Genomic DNA, 19,217 nt, shown 5'->3' with positions numbered 1-19,217 from the left:
GACTTTGACCTGAGAGCAGTGCTTCTTGATCTTTTAAAATCCATGCCATCCACAGTGCTTTTCATTCTATTTCCTGACTAGTCCTTCCAGCTAAGAAAATTTTGTCATTTTGCTTATTATAACATACGTTATGAAAAATTAAAAAAAATACCGAACACACATTTCTCAAGCCCCTTATGTATTTCCTTTCCTCGATTTAGATCCCTGTTTAGAGTGCAGCATGCAGACTTCAAATTGCTCTGCAGATTTTGTGGACTTTGGAATTCTCGGGGGTGCTTTGGTTCTTAAGGTGGAAATTACATAGGCAGGTTAGGGGGCTGAGCTGTGTGTGATCATCTCCAGCCTGTGGAGTCAGTGGGGAAGGTGAGGAAGTAGTGCCAGGCAGAAACTCATTAACCAAGGCTGTACAGGGGTTTGGGGGAAACAGCTTGGAAGAGTCACTGGTGCCAGAGTGGGAAGCAGATAGCCCAGGCAGTTTCCTAAAGGTCAAGGTTTGAGGTCTAGATCAGACCAGGTGCTTAATAGATCACCCTTGGATGAATTTTTGTATGAATAATGGAGACTGTACCCATATTAAATCCATATCTGCATGCAGTGGGTAATGGGGGAAGATATCATCCCCAGGGAAAAATGACGTGGCAAGAGGCAGATTGGGGATGAGCCGAATGTGGACACTGCAGCCCTTGGTTATGAAAATGACCAGATCAAAGGAGAGAGTATCTCCACAGAAGTCCTTTCTGATGGCTTGGCCCAATGTGGGATGTGGCTGTGGCTAAGAGGCACCCCGTCTCAGGGCTCAGGGTCACAGGGAGGTGTACAGCACTCAGGGATTGGGGTGTAGGTGTCACATTCGTCTCCAGTGAAACTTCACAGATGAGGAAAGAGAGGGGTGGTGCAAGGGGAGCAGCGTCACAGCTGTGGTGGAGGACCCTAAATGTGAAATCAAGGTCCAATCCCCAGTCCCATTCATCCCCATGGCAGAAATACATCTAAAGCTAAATAACAATAAAATATGAAAATAAAACCACAATTCAACATAACAGTCCAGTTGCCACAAGGCAGAGTTAGATTAATTTCCAAATCATGTGTATAGAAAGTGTTTGTTAGAGAAATCGAGAAGAGTGAGATGTGTCTTCTTTCTAGAGAGGTGAGGGGGGACTTTATATGGAAGGTTATGTAAAGAGATGAATATTTATACTTCAATAAGATTTGGGCAGGAAGAGAGGAATAGGGAGGTAGAAAGTTAGATGTGGAGAGGTGGAAGTGCATTAGTGCCTGGTAAGGACAGTGTGTTGGAAAAAAAGGTCTTAGATCAAGTAAGAAGGAAAGGAAAAGGAACAGAGGAAGGTACACAATAGAATAGAATCTTAAGAGGAGGAAAGATATGGTACTTCATGTCTTACAATCACTATCTTCTCAGGAGAAGTAGGAGAAAATGTACTTAACTAAAAGTGAGATGGAGGGTTTGACCAACAGGGCAAAAATCTGGAGTAGTCATTTTTGAGGCATTCCCGGTACTAGGGAACAGATAAGTGATGAATAAAGCATTACCTTGTACAAAAACAGAAAGGATGCAGTTTCAGCCTTGTCCCTCCAAACACACACACACACACACAGAAGCACACACACAGACGTGCACAAGCACGGATTCTAGCGGAGCTGATTTAGAAACCCGACTTGGGCATTTGCTGAGAGGAAGTGGGTGGGGGCTGTGGGAGGAGAACTGATGACAGGTTGTATAGGAGGCAAGCTAAAGTATGTTTACTAAAGTAAATGCCCTTTCTTATCTCTGCTCATGCTCTTTTCAGAAAAATAAAGAAAAGATAGAATGTTTAAAGTCAACAAGAAATGGGAGAAGGCTCTATTTTATAAAACAGAAATGCAGTAGGCTGTGACCAGTCTCTTGTCCACTCACTCCTTCCTTAAATGAGGGTGGATTACAGCTTGGCATCGACAGACATCTTTTTCTAGTCTATAGTCAATAGCACACATGTAGAGTGTGGAAGCCCTGACAGTATTCCTCAGGAAAGAAAGCGTAAACTCTGGGAGGCTGTGCTCAGTCGAACATGCTGGAGGTGAAATACTATCTGGAACCGACTTCACAAGAGGGCACAACCTGCATTACCTGATTAGCAAAGTGTAATTTGTGAGCTGAAGGGTACAATTTAGGTTAAATGTATTCACACTGCAATTTAGTCAGGGATTCCACACTACATTATTCATTCCAGATATGAAACAAGGGCGATAAATATGCTATTTTGTTTTCTCACTGTCCTAAATTTAGTGTATTGTTCTCATTGATTGGTTTCCTTAAGGTCACATGAAGTATTGCAGATTACTTTTACTGGCTCAGTTATCTGAATGAGTTAAATAAGCACCCTTTGCATCTACTTCCATTCTGTATTACGGTTAAGACAATGCCCTGGATCAGGACAGATCATTTATTCTGTGTTTTGGTGAAGTTTAGTTCAGTATATGCATGACACTTGATTGATACGGAAATAAGCATTCCCTGATTGCACTTTTTCGCAACCATTTTTAAATGGTCTACGTTAGTTTTTTGGGCTATTTTTTTTTTGTATGCTGTGTGGCGGGGTCACATTTCATTCTTTTTTTCATGTGAGCATCCTGTTATTGCAGCACTGTTTAATTTTTGTTTGTTTTTTGGGACGTGCATGAGCTGAGAATCGAACTCGGGTCTCCCACATGGCAGGCGAAAATTCTACCACTGAACTACCCTCACACCTGCTGCATTAGGTCTTAATACACGAAGAAATTACTTGTTCTGATTTTCATTCCATGACCCAAGGAGGTAGAATGTTTTAATGGCAACGTCTTAGTAATGCCTGACTTTTCGACGGCAATTCATGAAAAATTATAGTTCAGTGGGTCAGCATGCTCTTTAATATAAGGATTTATTCACACAAAGATCAAAACAGTGTCAGCATGCTCTTTAATAAAAGGATTTATTCACACAGAGATCAAAACACAAAAAAATTGTGTTTAACAAATGGAATTTAGATTTTGTATTTGATGGACAAAATGGTAAACGGCTTGATTGAAAGAGCACTCTCCAACCTTAATTACTTAGTTTTCTTGAATCTTGGTTTCATTGTCTATAAAATAATCATAATTATGACTAGCATTTTGTAATGGTTTCCTAGTTTAAAATCAGTTTAATATACACTACTCCATCTAATAATGACAACAACCTTATTAGTGTAAATTAGCTATTGTGATCCCCCACGTTTCGGATAACAAAATTGAGCCTCTGAGGTTTTCCACATTATGCCACTAATAAATGGCAGGAGTATAATATGACCCATAGTTTACTACTTCCACCACTACTTGCTTTAGCACACCAAGTTGGTGTTTTTGGCTTGATTCCCTTACAAGAAATTGCTGAGGCTCAAAATATATTTTATACCCTTCTTCATCTTAGTTACTGACTTTCATAGTCATACCCTAACTTTTTTTTAAACTTTATTTGTTATTTTTTATTTACAAACACTCTATACACACCAAGCAAAAACTTCCCGTTACCCCATTCCCCATGCCCTGGTAACCTCTAATCTACTTACTGTCTCTGCAGGTTTCCTATTTTTAGATATTTCATGTAAGTGTCATCATATAATATTTATCTTTATTTATTTTACTCAGCAGAATGTTTACAAGTTCATCCATCTTGCAACCTGTCATAGAACTTCATTCCTTCTATAGCCAAATAATACTCCATCATGTGTATGTACCACGTTTTGTTTATCCACTCATTTGTAGTCAGACATTTGGGTCATTTCCACCTTTTGTCTATTGTTAATAATGCTGCTGCGAACATTGATGTGAAAATCTCTGAGACCCTGTCTTCCATTTCTTTGGGTATATACCTAGAAGTAGAATTGCTGGTTCCTGTGTTAATTCTATATATAACTTCTTGAGGACCCACCAAATTGCTTTCTACAGTGGCTACACTATTTACTCTTCCATGCACTCCAAATTTTATCATTATCAGTAATTGCATCATTTCAGAAATCCTGATTTCAAGTATCTTTTACTTTGGTCAACAGCAGTATCTCAGAGCTACCTAGTATTCTCTCTGCAACAGGTTTTTGATCCTCCAGCCCAGTGATACTGCCTCTTTTTTCATAATCCATCAACCCCTCCCTCTTCTCTTCATATCCCCCCTTAGCTAAATTGATTTCATGGTCTTTTATTACAACCCCTCTTGTGGACATCCCCTAACTCTTTTGCCTCACTTTCCCTTCTTATTACTTATCTGACTAAACCAAAACCTTGTATGAATGCAGCTACCCATCTTTTCTGTTCCTGCAAAGTAGCAACCAAACATTACTGAAGAAAAATTTAAAAACCTAGACATATTGGTTTCACATTAAATAACGACTGCATACCTCAAATAGCACTCAACCACCAACTATAGTTCCCTAGTGAGATCAATTTCTCACTCTGAAACAATTTATATCTTCACCTCTCTCATCAAACCTCCCACAGTTCCCACTTCTCTAACTGAAGGTGTTGCCTTTTCTATGACAGAGCTATACATCTGCCCATATGTGTTCCCAACTTCCCTGTTTTCCCTCATGGAACTCATATCTTTTCTCTCATCCAAGATCTTTCCCTTTCCTCTCATCAGGATCCTGTTCTCTCCCACCTTCTCAAACATTTCTCTTCTACAGCCTTGCCTGCATCATAAATCTCTTCCTTTTTACTTGATCACTCCAATAGCAGGATTCTAGAATCTTCCATGTTAAGTATTAAACCAAGAAATTTTACCTTGATGCTGCCTCTCCCATCAGTTACTTATTTCTCTGCTAACCTTCTCAGGGAAATGTCTCAAATAGGTTGGCTATTTCTGCTGTCTTCTCATCCTCATCTTTCATTCACTGTTCGTACTCTCCCATTGGATGTTAATCCCCATCTCTCACTGAAGCCTCTTTTCAAGGTCAATGGTGATTTCTAAGGACTCATAGACAAGGGACAGGACTTATCTCAATTTAACTGTTACCAGCATTCAACATTGTTGACTACTTAGGTCCTGAGCAATTCTCGCCTCTTAGATTCCATAGCATCACATTTTCTTGTGTTTTCTTCCACCTCCTTGGTTGTTCCTCAGTCTCCTTAGGTGGCTCCTCAACCTCTACCTGCTCTCTAACTGTTGAAGTGACCTAGGGTTTAACCCAGGAATATCTTCTCTTCATTTTCTATGCTTTCTAGATTACTTTATCCAGTTCCATGGTTTTAAATACCTCTACAGCTAAGTGACTCCCAAATTTATGCTCCGGACTTATAACCTGTATTCCAAACTCAAGCATACGCCTTCTGACACCATTTAGATGTCTTCAAGGCATATGAAATTTGACATGTACAAATCAAATGCCGAATTCCTTCCCTAACATGTATTTCCTCTCAGTTTTTTCTAACTCAGGAAGTAATAATGTAGTGTACCTGATTTCTCAAACCTGAACTTTAAGAATAACCTGATTTCTATCTTTACTTCACCATGCTTCCCCACATCAAAATATCTCTCCTTGCTCTGTCATTTCTACCTCCAGTATATCTTTCTAATCAGTTCACTTCTTTTTGTCTCTACGACACAACCCTGTTTTAAGCTATCAACATTCTCTCATCTGGAAATCAGTAATAGCCTCATTATCGGGGTCTCTACTTCTTCCAGTGCCCCTTATAATCTATATCCAACAGTTCTTGGAGATATTTAAAAAGCAAAATTAGACTGGGCCATTTCTTGCTTTAAGTCTATTAATAGATTTCCATTGCTCTTGAAATCTGGACTCCTTATGGGCCCTGTGTGGTCTCTCTAACCTCTTCGTGTCATACTCTTCCTCCTCTCACTGTGATCCAGCCACACTGTACATGCTGAGTCTCCTCTATAGATATTCTCTCTTCCAGGAACATACTTCTTCCAAATCTTAGTTTGACTGAATCCCTCTCATCTTTGTGTGTTCAGCTCAACATCATGTCCCCAGAGAGGTCTTTATGACCATTCCTTCTAAGAGCCCCACATGCTTTTCCTCTTGTCTCCAATTTTTACCATTAAAAATTTTAAATTTATAATCCTTCTCACAATCTGAAATTACATTTTTTTAATCTTTTTCCTGACTTTAATGAGACTGTAACAAAAGTTTTACAATTGGATGTGATATTTATAGAGGCATTTGTTAGTCATCTTTATCAAGTTAAGGAAGTTTCCTTCTAATCTTAGTTTGCTAATAGTCTTTATAATGAAGGAATTTTGGACTCTACCAAATGATTTTTCTGTGTGTATATTAAGATGATTATAAAACTTTTCTCTTTTAATTTGTTACTGAGTTATATTACATTAATAAATTTTCTGATGTTGGACTGCCTTTCATTTTTTAGATAAACCCCACCAGAAGATTTTTCAAAATAACCTACACACACATGCACACACACAGTGATAACTTCTCTGGTAGGATTTCACCTAGGAATATTTCATCTGTGTTTCTAACAGATTCTAATATTTCATCTGCATATATTTATATTGTCTTGCCTTGTATTTGCTCATGTTTGGTATCAAGTTTATACTAGCATCAAAAGCTGGGTAGCTTTCCTTCTTTTTCTACACTCCAAAACAATATGTATAATACAACAGTTAGCTTTTCCTAGTAAAAAATTCCTCAAAAACTATCTAGGCCTGATGTTTTTGGGTGAAAGATTTTGAATAATGATTCAGTTCCTTCCTGGGTTATCACTTGACTTGGACTTTCTAATTAATTTGAAATTAAGTTTTACATTTGCTTATTTGTTTATAGTGTTTTCCCTCAACCAGAGGGCCAACTTCTTGACATTAGAGACTTTGTCTATATTGCTTATAGCTTTTCTCCAGTGCCTGGCACAGTTTTCATCACTTAATGAAAACTTAATAAGAATTGCTATTGAATGATTTCATAAACATAAGGGATATGCTGGTGTAACACATTCTACTCTTCATATGTGGGATACATTGCTTTAGTAGGTCAGTGACATGGGATGATTTGTATTGAGTAACAAAGAAAAATGCAAACCATATTAGTTGTATATTTTCCATGCAAAGCTCTCTTTCCCACATGAAAATTTATCCTTTGTTTTGCAGAATCAGAACTAGAACTAGAAGGATGTGGGTAGAATGCAAGGAAATGCTGACTCAGGTAAATAACATCTATAAAGGAAGATTTTGGGTAGTATGGCACAGCATAAGATGGATATATTTTTATATCGTCTGTGTTTTGCTTTTTAAAAATTAAATTGGACCTCTATGCTTATTCTAGATGATTGCCTTTGCAGAATGCTCCGTAATACTTTTGCTCTGACAACAGGAGGAATGAGTTTAAAACTCTGACATAGAGGCAAGGAAAGGGAATCAGGGAGTATTGTTCACCATGATTTTGTTTCTGGTTCCCTTGTTCAAGCTTGGATGTTTTCTTTATAATAAGCTAAAGTTCATTTCAACTTAATTCAGACTCAGAGAAACTGCCTACATCTCAAGTTAAGTATTTTAGTCATTAAAGGTATGCTACTTTGAAGTCCTCATGCTTTCCCATTTTCATTGCATTCTAGGGATTAAAGAAATCATCCCAATTCTTAATCCCAAACCCCCAAAGCCCCAAAGTTCAGCTGGTGCCCATCCTTAGTAAATCAAGTTATATGACATTTTGATCTTAAAATGGTATAAGCAGTAAAAGAATGAAGCCTAAATATATTTTGCACAATCACTCTTTTCTTTAAGTGCCTAAAATCTATTTTTTTTTAAGTCCCTGCTTGGTACTTGCCTCTAAGGAACGTCTGAGTTGTAAACACTTTTATTAGAAGCTGTATTTATTATTCAAATCTAGTGTTTGGGCCCATTTCAAAGTGTCACCTCACCATACCCATTCTTGCTTAGCTCCTGCACATTTTTCTGCTAGTTTCTTTGTTTCTCTCTTTTCCTTAAATTTATTTCCTTCTTATAGAATAATGTTTAGCAAATACTGGTAAGTATAAAGAAAATAAAAACAAAGAAAGAAGTGAAGAAAGAAAAATTATCACCCATAATCAGCAGCATTTAAAATGTTGATGTGCATACCATATATTTTATAAAGTTGGGTTTCCATTGCTTATTCTAGATGGTGCCTAAGTAGAGTACCCAAGAGCATGAACTGCTGCTCTGGCACCACAGGAGTGATCTTAAAACTCTGATGTAGGGTGGTGCATCAGTGGCTCAGGAGCAGAATTCTCGCCTGCTGTGCCAGAGACCCGAGTTCAATTCCTGGAGCCTGCCCATGCCAAAAAACCCAAACAACCAAAAAATTCCTTTGTATTATATCTACTTTAATATATACATGGAAAATATATACTATATATGCTTTAATGTATTTTTTATTAAAATGGGATCATGCTGTTCACAATTTAAATTTGCTTTCATCTTTACGGTAGCATTTTATCATAATGCTTTTCAGTAATTAAATTGATTTCTACAGTAAAATTTTAATGACTGCATAATATTTATTCCATTTTATGAATTCACTCAGTTTTTAGCTTAAAAGTTTGCAATAATGTATATCCTCCTTAACAGAGTGGCTGAACCCTGACCCCGACTAAGTATTGTTTTGACAACAGATTTTTAATGTTTTTCCTCGTTTGACTGTTGTCTTTCTCAGTCTCTCTCTGGCATAATTTCCTTCCGTATTCCTGCCTTGGGTGACCTGAATATGATGCTTTAGGAATGAGAATGATATTTGGGGAGCTCCTTTGGCCTTGACAAAGATGTTGGGTGGAACTCAGAAGATTGTGTTATAGATGGCACAGCCTTAACCCAAAGAGAAATTTGTTGATCTCAGGATTAAAAACAAGTGGGAAAATACTAGTCTAGAGAGTGTCTTATATGTTAGAGACTATCGAGAATTTGCTATCTGAATAAAGCCATTTCTGGCCCCCAAATTAATTAACTTTTGCCTTAGCAAAACCAAAAGTATCACAGCAATATCACTGACATTTTATTTCATCTGCTTGATCCAAAAAGGTGGCAATGATCCTACTGGAGTTAAAGGTTCCTTTGTTTCTTAAAATGATCCAAAAACAAAACAAAAATGACAAAATATTTCTAAGATATGCGTATGCATTTTCCACTCCACATTTAGCTTCAAACAAAAATTTAATCAGATAACAGCTTTTAGAGAGTCCACACCTGAAAGGATTATGGTGCCTCCCACCTCTAATATGTAATTGAAATAAAAATAATGCTAAACTGTAAAATCAGCATGAGGGCATTTACAATATAATATGATTTTTCTGTTAATGACTCTTTGAAGCTTTTTAAATTTTGAAATTTTAGGTTCTTTTGTGGAGCATTTATCAGGAGTCAAGTGTACAGGTGTGTCTCCTGTCGCTGCTGCCCCAGGTGGAGGAAGTGGACATGGTCTGCTGTGGCTTTGTGCTCTCTGAGCTGTCGATCATGCTTCCCTCTACCTGCTGCTGGCGTTCACATCTCCGGGATGCAGGGGACTTGGGGGAGCCTAATGTGTGACAGGCTGAATGGGGATACGGTCCATCTGCTCTACGCTGAGCTTTCATTTCATTGCCAGTGATTGCTGCAAAGCAGACACCCAAACATGGGGATGCAATGGCCATTTACTCAAAGGCTGTGGGGGAGGAATTTCAGTCTTTCTGTTATTAGCCCATAACCTAGAACCAAGGCCAAATATGCTAAACAGGCTGTCACTGCAGCTGCAGGCTCTTTGTGGGTCCTGCCAGTTGGGCCTGGCCTGGAAGCTGGGTGCACTCAGTTCTAGCCCAACGATGTTCCTATGAAGTGTTATGACCTTGGGCAAGTTCACCTGATGCTTTAACACAGCAATGGTAGAGGGGACTCTATCTCACATTGTGGGACACATGACCCAGCATCAAATCTCACTTATGTATCTGAGCACCACACAAATGCTGCCTCTTCTATGGGCATCAAAAATCACCTCTGATTCCCTCAACTGAAGGTTATCTTTTTTTTCTGAATATAGCACAACTTTTGGCATATTGTAACTTTTCATTCACGTTTTAACATGATTACTTTACAATTAGGTATTATTGTGCTGTCCATTTTTGAGTTTTTGTATCTAGTCCTGTTGCACAGTCTGTATCCCTTCAGCTCCAATTACCCATTATCTTACCCTGTTTCTACCTCCTGCTGGACTCTGTTACCAATGACATATTCCAAGTTTATTCCCGTTCATATCAGTGGGACCATACAGTATTTGTCCTTTAGTTTTTGGCTAGACTCACTCAGCATAATGTTCTCTAGGTCTATACATACGATGGAATATTATGCAGCTTTAAGACAGGATGAACTTATGAAGCATGTAATAACATGGATGGACCTAGGGAATTACTTTTAATCTCTTTAGGATTGCCAGGGTGAAAAGTTCACTCTCATTACCTTCTGAGGTTCTCCTGAGCGGGAGAGCCGTGCACTCTACCACCTGATGTGTGATGTGGAATGAGGATTATGGCTGGAAAGCCTAACCCACAGGTCTAGTGTGGGTGTGGAAGTCTGAATGGACCATTCTGGGCACTGCATGTCCAGTCACCTCAGTGACCTCCCCAAACAAAACCAGATTAGAGGAAAGTAAGAGGAGATAAAGTTAGGTAGGAGATGCCTTCATGTACCAGGCCCTAGAGTAAGGGGCTGTTGGACTCCCATGGACTGGGTGACTGGCCATTACATTGCCCCCAGCCATAGAGAGTGTTTAGAAGTCAAGTTGATATCTCTTCTAGATGGCTTCCAGAGACTAAAATCCTAACAGGGGATTACATTATTACCCTTACATTCTTTTTTGGGGGAAAAACAATGTCAAAATTCTCCCTCCTTTTCCTTTCCCTCCCGAGGTCTCCATCATGTCCTCCATGTCCTGTTTTTCAAACCATTCCCCCTCCCCCCACCAACGTCATTGATTCATAAGACTGTGTTATATTAGTGGCAAAGTGAGTGGACTATTCTAACTCCCATTTGACCTCTTTTCCAAGTGGCAACTTTAGCAAAGAGTAAGAGATCCCAACTCAAAGGTCTGAAAGTAATTAATGGATGTATCTCTCACTCATATTTAGTGTAGGCTGTCTCTTCCTCTTTTCCTTTTATAAGAATATGTCTAACATGCTCTTTTGGTCTCTCCCCCATCCCTACACCCAACAGTGCCAGACTACATTCATTGATATGCAGATATGTATTTGTTGATTGACTGACACTGAACAGTTTAAATGCTCACATTTGTTTGGGCATTACTTGAAGCACATGTCCTGGGACTATCCAAGGTCCATTGGCTGCCACAAACAAACAGTCAGAGGAAGCTCTGCCATAATTCTACTGTAATTTTCTTGCCCAAGCCCTTGGGAGTGAACCCTGTCTGCAATCTTACATAGTTACTTTAAGTGGCATCACTAAATTAAAAGCAGAAGAAAACTCTGAAATGGTAAATCAAATCAGCTTTTCCAAAGGTTAAAATGATTTCTTAGACACCTCTGCCCTGACACATCAATATTCCAATTTGTTAAATTTGGCTGTCACAATTTTACCCTAATTTACCCCTTGCAAACACTTCAAATGTTGCCTTTAATTAATTCTCTATACTCAGAATTTTGAGCAATGCCAAATTAATTACCCAGGTTTATTGCTTTAAGTATTTCTTAGTTGCAAATTATGAAAATTCTTGGTGAGTGCCAGCGTCAGATCTTCAAAGGCTCCAGCCTCTCCTCCCTCCACAGGACTGTTCTGAGGAGTGAGAGGGGGTGAGCCGAATACGAAATGAGCAGATGGCACAGAACAGTATCTAGACGAAATTTTCACTCTCAACTAACAGATAGGTGTCTATAAACATCCTCGCATATTTTATAGAAAAGCAGGGAAGGATAAAAGCAAACTTGTAACCAATTTTTGAGTAGTTGGACTTGAATTGTTATTCTATAACTCTTCTTACCACTCTTGGGGCTTATAGCTGTGATACAACCTGAGATCGGACAGGATTGTTATTAAGAGTGCCAAATTGTCTTGTTGTAGTGACCACTTTTTTAATAGAGCTTTTCCATAAGAGACAAGGAAAAGCCCTTTATTTTCTGTTATTCTGAAGGCATTCTCATATAATGCATCCATTTTTCATGAGTGTGTGATAAGGATGGATGTTCCCCTTTTTGCAGATGAAGGAATGAAGGCTCAGAAAGACAGTAAGTTCATGTCAGAGGAAGGATTAGAACCCAAGTGTTTCGGACTCTTGGGGATCCTCTTTCCCTTAGTCCATGCTGTCTCTATGGGTAATTTGATAAACAGGGTTCAACTACTAGGGAAGTCATTAATAAAACTCTTACTGCTACCCATGAGATCTTCAGGAAGTTTGCTTGTTAAACTGAGATCTCCTTGGTTTGTTGTAAGCATTATTACTTGTCAGTAAAAGATAAGTTGCTTGAGTTTCTTAAGTATAAGCACATGTTTCGCTTTCCCTAGCAGAGTACAAGTCTCAGTCAATATTTCAACATAATGGACATGGTGTTACCAAGGCCACAGGATGTCTCTAAGGAATAGTTTTAGGATAACTTCAAGTGTGGCACTCTATTCTCAATTTTTTTATAGCTGCCTTCTATTTGTCAACACGAATCCCAACCGGCTAAAAGCATAAAACTCAGAATATTTCCTGCCGGCCCAGGAGTAAGGAAGTAGACTGAGATTAGTCTCTTAATGGAAAATCACTTAGTAAATACAAAATCTCTACTGAGGAGTGAGAAAAAGCATTGCATCACACACTGCTCAATTCCCTACTCTAACTCAGAAGCCATCCATTTCCTTTTTCTAAACGTTGAATTTTTTACAAATTATTCTGAAAGTCTTAGTAAGACCCCATGATTCCCACTGGAAATGACAGTTGACAATTTTTGAGCTGGCAAGAACTGAGTTGACAGAACTCTGAAAAGTTTCTCTTTCCTTGGCATCAAACAGGACATTTTGATATACAATTTAAGAGGACAAAAGAACAAATATTTACAAGAGACAAATTATTACATTAAGGTGAACAAAATGCTTTTAGAGCAAACTACATTCCAGGGTATTGTAAATAGCTGGAATGTTCCTCAATTCTTTTTAATTTTTTTTTTTTTACTTGCTGCTGCTGTAATATAATTTTGGTTCTAGTCACTTTTGAGTAAAGCGATGGCTCCAAGCTAGGTAGAATTTAGCTTCCATGTATACATAGAGAAATATCTCAGAAGGAATATAAGGCTCACATATCTTGAAGTAAAAAATTCCAGATTGGAGTTCTACCTTTGGCAACGAGTAACAAAATGAGCTTGGGTTAGTCCCCAGACTTAAAACCCTTAAAACTCTGTAGATTGGGTGCTGTGGTTGTTAGGTTCAGCTGTCAACTTGGCCAGGTGATGGTGCCTAGTTCTGTTGCTGTGGATTTGACTCATTAGCTTGTGAAACTCATCTATGGCTGATTACATTTGCAATCTCTATGTGGAGTGCCTTCCTCAATGAGTGATGTTTAATTTAATTCATGGGAAGCTTAAAAGAGAGAGCTCAATGCAGTATAGTCCAAGCAGCTCAAGCATACTTCATCTCAGCACTTGCAGTTTAGCCCAACCTTTGGAGATGCAGAAAGCAATCACCCTGGGGAAAGCTGTTGGAACCCAGAAGCCTGGCAGGAAGTCCAGCAGAGGTCACCCTGTGCCTTCTTATGTAAGAGAGAACCTCAGATGAAAGTTAGCTGCCTTTCCTCTGAAGACTATATGTTTTTAACTATATAAATCCCCTTTTATTGAAACCCAATCCACCTCTGGTGTGTTGCATTCTGGCAGCTTTGGCAGACTAGGACAGGTACATTAGAACTGTCAATCACATTGCCTGCCATGTCCACAGTCCCTTCCATCTGATCCTGTTTTAAACCAAGTAACCTCACGCCTTGAGGCCCTCAAACAGGTCCAGCCTGGATGCCTGGCTTTAAGTGGGCCAGAAAACATTGAGAGGATTTGTCATGAAAAAATGAATTGGGATTTGAAATAGGAAGCAGAATGGAACCTTGAGGTAGAATTGGGGCTGAGAAGGCTGTGGTGAGCTCAGGTCAGGAGCACTTTGATCCGTCCACATTGAAATTGAGAAGGAGTCAAGGATTAGCCTAAGTCAGTTATATTAGCTCAGCCCTTAAGAGCGTGGGTTTTGGAGTGTAACAGCTGTGAATTAACAGCTGTGTGATCCTTGTCAATTTATGACTATCGTCGGTAAACTGAAGATAGTGATCAACAACCTTATGATGTAGGTTCTGTTAATTTCTCTATGGATGAGGAAACTGAGGCACAAAGAGGTTAAGTTGCATTCTCAGGGTCATACTGAGCTCACTTTTAAACTGAGGATGTGTGGCTCTAGAGTTAGCTTGTTAACCACTACCCTCTCTCTGTAAATGATGTGTACTAGCAATAGAAAGCAGGGCAGAAAAGTGGAGAGTGGCTGGTCCTGTAGAGAGATACCTGACAGCTGGAGTAAACAAGAGCAAACTCAGCCTGCAGAGATTTATGGCTGCCTGGGTGCACTCACAGGTCCTAGGAATACCTGTTCTTGCTCTTGAAATCCCTTAAAGTTCTTGTGTGCCCTTCTTGGAGGCATCTACTTTTGTCAGAGGACTCCATGGAGTCTCTGTTTCAAGTGTTAAGAAAAAAAAAAGAGGAATTGATGAGGCTGAGCCAATGGATATGAACATTTGTTCTGCCTTACTTGGATGTGAAGAAACAAGGTATGTGAAATGATTTTATTCTTTGGAAACAGGGATGGAATTTGGTCATCACTATCCACCTAATATTTAGCATAGCATAGGGGAGAGGTTCTTATTCACTCATTTAACTCACTTGAATGAATGAGTGAAAAACTATAAACAAATGTGAAACATCAACTTTCTTCTAATGACTGAAATTACTATTTTATTTCTCTCAAAGATTAATTCCTTATGTACCATCCTACACAATTATAGAAAAAGACTTTTATGCTGGAAAACTGGAGAATTTGCATTATAGCCTTAAAATGAAATGGTTTAAATTCTTATTACTTGAAGGCCTAAGAGAGCAAAAAAACATTTCAGATTATTATTTTATATTTATCATGTCAACAATTTATCAGGCACAATGCTCAATAATAAAAGACCCATTATAGCTTCATTTAATGTGATATACTATGTTATTAACTTGTTACTTTAAGTGTATTTCATTCTAATCATAGTGATTTCAATGAGACCATGATCTCTTTCCATCTCTGATGGTAGTTAAAAAAAAGATTGAACTTTTATCACTGTAGCGAATCTGTTCTAGTGAATATTGACCTTCTTGAGGGTTACATACCTATAGACCTCTAAACTAAAATCTGTTAATGATAACGTTTCACAAATCCCCAGAAATAGATGCTATACATTCTGACCAAAGTTGCAGTCTCTTCAAGCAATGCCCCTCCTTTTCTTGCTGAAAATTCATAACAAGACCAGCGATCGATGAAGCCAAACACTCCTCTGGCTTCCCCTTGATCCTCCTGCATCAAATGCTTAAAATTTAATGCTGGGGCTTATAGAACCATGGAGCTCCAGAGATAGAAATAAATGAAAAGTCAACCTTCTGGGCTATATCCCTGAGCAGCTTTTATGTTAGTGTTTTGCCCCCTGTGGTGACTGAAACAGTTTGCTATCAGGACACTTTCCTGTCTGAGGAACTTTGTGATTGACACGATGCAGAGACTGGAAAATGTCACTATTAGAGAATTACAGCAACCAGAGCTCTTTCCAACCAAGTCCATTTTTTCCTGCAGAATTTTGTCAACACAGCAGGAGCCTGGGGACTCATGTTACTTGTAGTAGCACTTGAGAGTCTATGTTTGCTTTTCCCAAAGAAAATTCAGAAGATGAGAAAGCTCAGCTATTCTGAAGATTTCTGAGCCTCTGCCACCTTGGAGGATGGAGATATAAGGAGGAGGTTGGTGCTTGGGGTCGAAGTGGGGTAGATATATTCTGATATATGAGGTGGCTGTGACAGATCTTTCTATGGGACTGACAAAACAATTCTTTATCATTTCTGCTTTGATGAAAACTTAGAAATATACATTTATGTTTACAAATTCCATTGTTGGTTTATTACTCTAACTTCTTACAGTTTTACAGACCCTTCTAATTTCTACCAGGCAGATACTTTGGGGAGAGGGCATATTATGAGAGAGAAGAATGTTGTGACATGATGTGGCCATAGGTTTCCTGGACCCCTTCCTGCTCACTCTGCCACATTGCTATGATGCTCACATCTCAAGTCTTGTCTTCTCTTCACTTTCCCATCTAGGAACAACACCCACTTTGTTTTGTACACTTAGTCTTGGTATTCCCTCAGGATTCTGTTTCATACAACAGCCTCAGCTTCCGCAGTCTTGGACAAGGCCTCAGCTCCTTCCTCCAAACTTAGCTGGCACTCTGTCTGGGCAGGATTGACTATTTCCTGTCATTGTACACCAGGAACAGGGATGGGAAATGGTAGCCTACAGCCATATGAATGGTATTCTAAGGTGTTTGAGGCCATCAGCTCAAACCCCTTTCAGGGATTTCCCCCTTTCCCAGCCAAATGCTTGGAATTATAGATACGTCTTTCTTCCTGTATCACTTTGAGAATGTTTTCAACAGCCCCCATTATATCCTTGTTTGCTCAGTCAACAAGGGCTCTTTGCTGACTGCCTTGTGGCTGTGCAGGGAGACAGAGAGAAGAACCTTAGGTTTCAACTGTGGAGACGTTAATTGCTCTAGTGATAAACATGCTTAATGGAGCTTGACTGGCATCTTTTTCTCCAATTCAGGACAAAGTAGACATTAAAGATTTTGCTTTAGTTTTCACCTTGTCAAAAAAAATTATTCTTCCCATGATTGTATAATAATGTGTTAGAGACCCAAAAGGGGTAAATTTTGTGGCACATCCAATGTCACAAGAGTCCTTTGTTTTGCCACAGTGATGACTCCGAAGGTGTGGAATGAGCCTCAGATTAGAGCTTCCCTGTGGCCAATGCTTGGGTGACAGGTGTACAGTACGTCTGAAATAGGTCCCTGCACTCTTGGAAGAGAGAGCTATTCCTGTAGGGGTTTTAGGAATGTTAGTAGCATTTGAGTCTTTCTAAATTGATATTCCCAACTCCCCTAATCATTCATGTAGAATGGTTTTAATGGCCATACTCCGTGAAATACATACTGATGGCAAGATTGCCTTTACTAAGGTGCTCTTTGACTTTCATTGCTTTGATTCCTCAGTCAAATGTGTTTTTATGATGGACATTAACAGTTAGACTCTCTTTACCTCTCTTTATATCCATAAATCAGTGCATCTCAATAATTAAGCACGGTGAGCTTTTAAGACTTACGTTTATTCTTCCAGATTGTAATCTGACGAACTGGACAGATGCTTATTAATCACCTGTTAGTGTCGGACCTCTCTACGCTTGCTGAACAACTCTAAATCTGGTAAATGAGCCTTGGTTAAATGTGGAGTTGGGATTTACAAGAGAGGGATTTAAATCACTGAAAAGTTAAGCCCATTCATTGAGCAAGCATCTGGCTGTGCTCTCCTGTGGGCCAGAGCCCAGGCTACGTCCTGGCAGTCCAACTTGAGAAGGACAGTCTTGACCTTGAAGAGAGGCCTTTTCTTCTCATGACGGAATGAAGGATATGGTCCCCTGAAATTAGCAATGGGAAGCCCAGAGAATACCAACATCCTCCCATCATCAAGGGCAGACCAGATTCAGTTAAGGGATGGAAGAATGGAGTAGGGACAAGTTTGATGGTAGGTAAGAGGCCTTTTGTAGGAAACTAATATAATCATGATAAAGGAAAAACAAGGGATGTCTCCCCTTCCTCCCAAAAGAACTGAGAGAAGATAAACATTCATGAAGCTTCTACCGTGTGCTAGAGTTTCACATGTGGTAGGTGATGCCATCATGTCATTTCAATTATTTCTTAAAACAGTCCTGTGAAGTAAATGTTATGTCTATTTTATAGGTGAGGGACTGAGCTTAGATAGCTTAAAAAACTACCCAAACTCAGTTGCACACACAGTGAAGCTGAGGTTCAAATACAGATGCATCTTACTCTAAGTCTACTCTTTTTCCTATGACTGATGCCAGGACTGAAACTACAAGTTCACAAGCAAGTTCATTCATTCAACAAATATTGAGACCCTATTAATGCTAGAAAGTCAAGAATATTTCTCTCATACCCTTTTCTTTTTGGATTTAATGCTTCCCCTGTCTCCTAGCTTTCTGCTGCTTATGGCTTTAAATTCCTCTTAATTGGTTACTCATGAAGGATTGATGATTTTGCATCCCAGGTCTGCTGTTTAGGAAATGAATTACTTTGAGCCTATTTTTCCTTCTGTAAAAAGTGGAATACAGAAGGAATTCCAATCCCATGGTATTGGGCAGTTTAAATGAGATAAGTCAGAGTACATAGCGCTGAGTACACCTTTACATGTGGGTATTCATTAATGTATTCACCAAAGAGTCTCCCCCTGAGCACAGGGTGATAGACACCTGTCTCGGGAGAACAATAGTCCTGCTGATGGTGATGATGGTGAATAGTGAAGAAGAGAATCCTTAAAGACTGAGGCCATAAGATGGCTGTCTAAAGGTGTATTTTGCATGGCACATTCAGTGTTTAAAAGAAAAAAATGTCTCACTTGCCAGCATTTTACATAAAAGCCTAAATTTCTTCATTCTCTTGAAAAATGAGAAGATCTTGCAGTAGCAGTTTGGCGTTCTCACATCAGTGGGAGCTGTCTGTTTTAGGCAGGCTTGCGGTGCGTGGTCAGAGTGCCTGGATGTCCTGGTTTTCCTGGGAGATCTCGTTATGGCCAAATGCCCTGGAGTAATTATTAAATAGCACCACTTTCCCCTCTGGTTTGGACAATATTTTATGTTTTCCATAAATCTGTAGGATATGAAAGGCTTCACCTGACTTGCCTCTCATCTTTTATTTTCTTTTTATTGTAGTAACCAACACAAAGCATAAAATTTTTCATTTTGACCACATTCAAGTAAACAATTCAGTAGTATTGATTACAATATTGAGCTACCATCACCAACATTTATTATCCCTTCCTTTTCATGTTCTCAGATTAAAAACCACTCACCCATTAAGCTATAATTCCTTCTTCTTGCCCTGCCTCCCTGCTCCTGGTAA

At 39.1% G+C, this 19,217-nt stretch overlaps 1 protein-coding gene across 1 annotated transcript in view; it reads right to left on the bottom strand.

Moving 5' to 3' along the window:
* The window catches only part of KCNMB2 (potassium calcium-activated channel subfamily M regulatory beta subunit 2), a 126,557-nt gene that overhangs the window by 63,685 nt on the left and 43,655 nt on the right, over positions 1–19,217 (bottom strand). The window contains exon 3 of the mRNA XM_077159376.1: positions 9,381–9,599. Coding sequence (XP_077015491.1) covers positions 9,381–9,599 — 219 coding nt within the window. The remainder of the gene's footprint in view (positions 1–9,380; positions 9,600–19,217) is intronic.

The sequence above is a fragment of the Tamandua tetradactyla genome, chromosome 5 (assembly GCF_023851605.1).
Source record: "Tamandua tetradactyla isolate mTamTet1 chromosome 5, mTamTet1.pri, whole genome shotgun sequence".
Lineage (NCBI taxonomy): Eukaryota > Metazoa > Chordata > Mammalia > Pilosa > Myrmecophagidae > Tamandua > Tamandua tetradactyla.
Note: the sequence above shows the minus strand (reverse complement) of the source record. Positions and strands in the feature narration are given on the sequence as shown.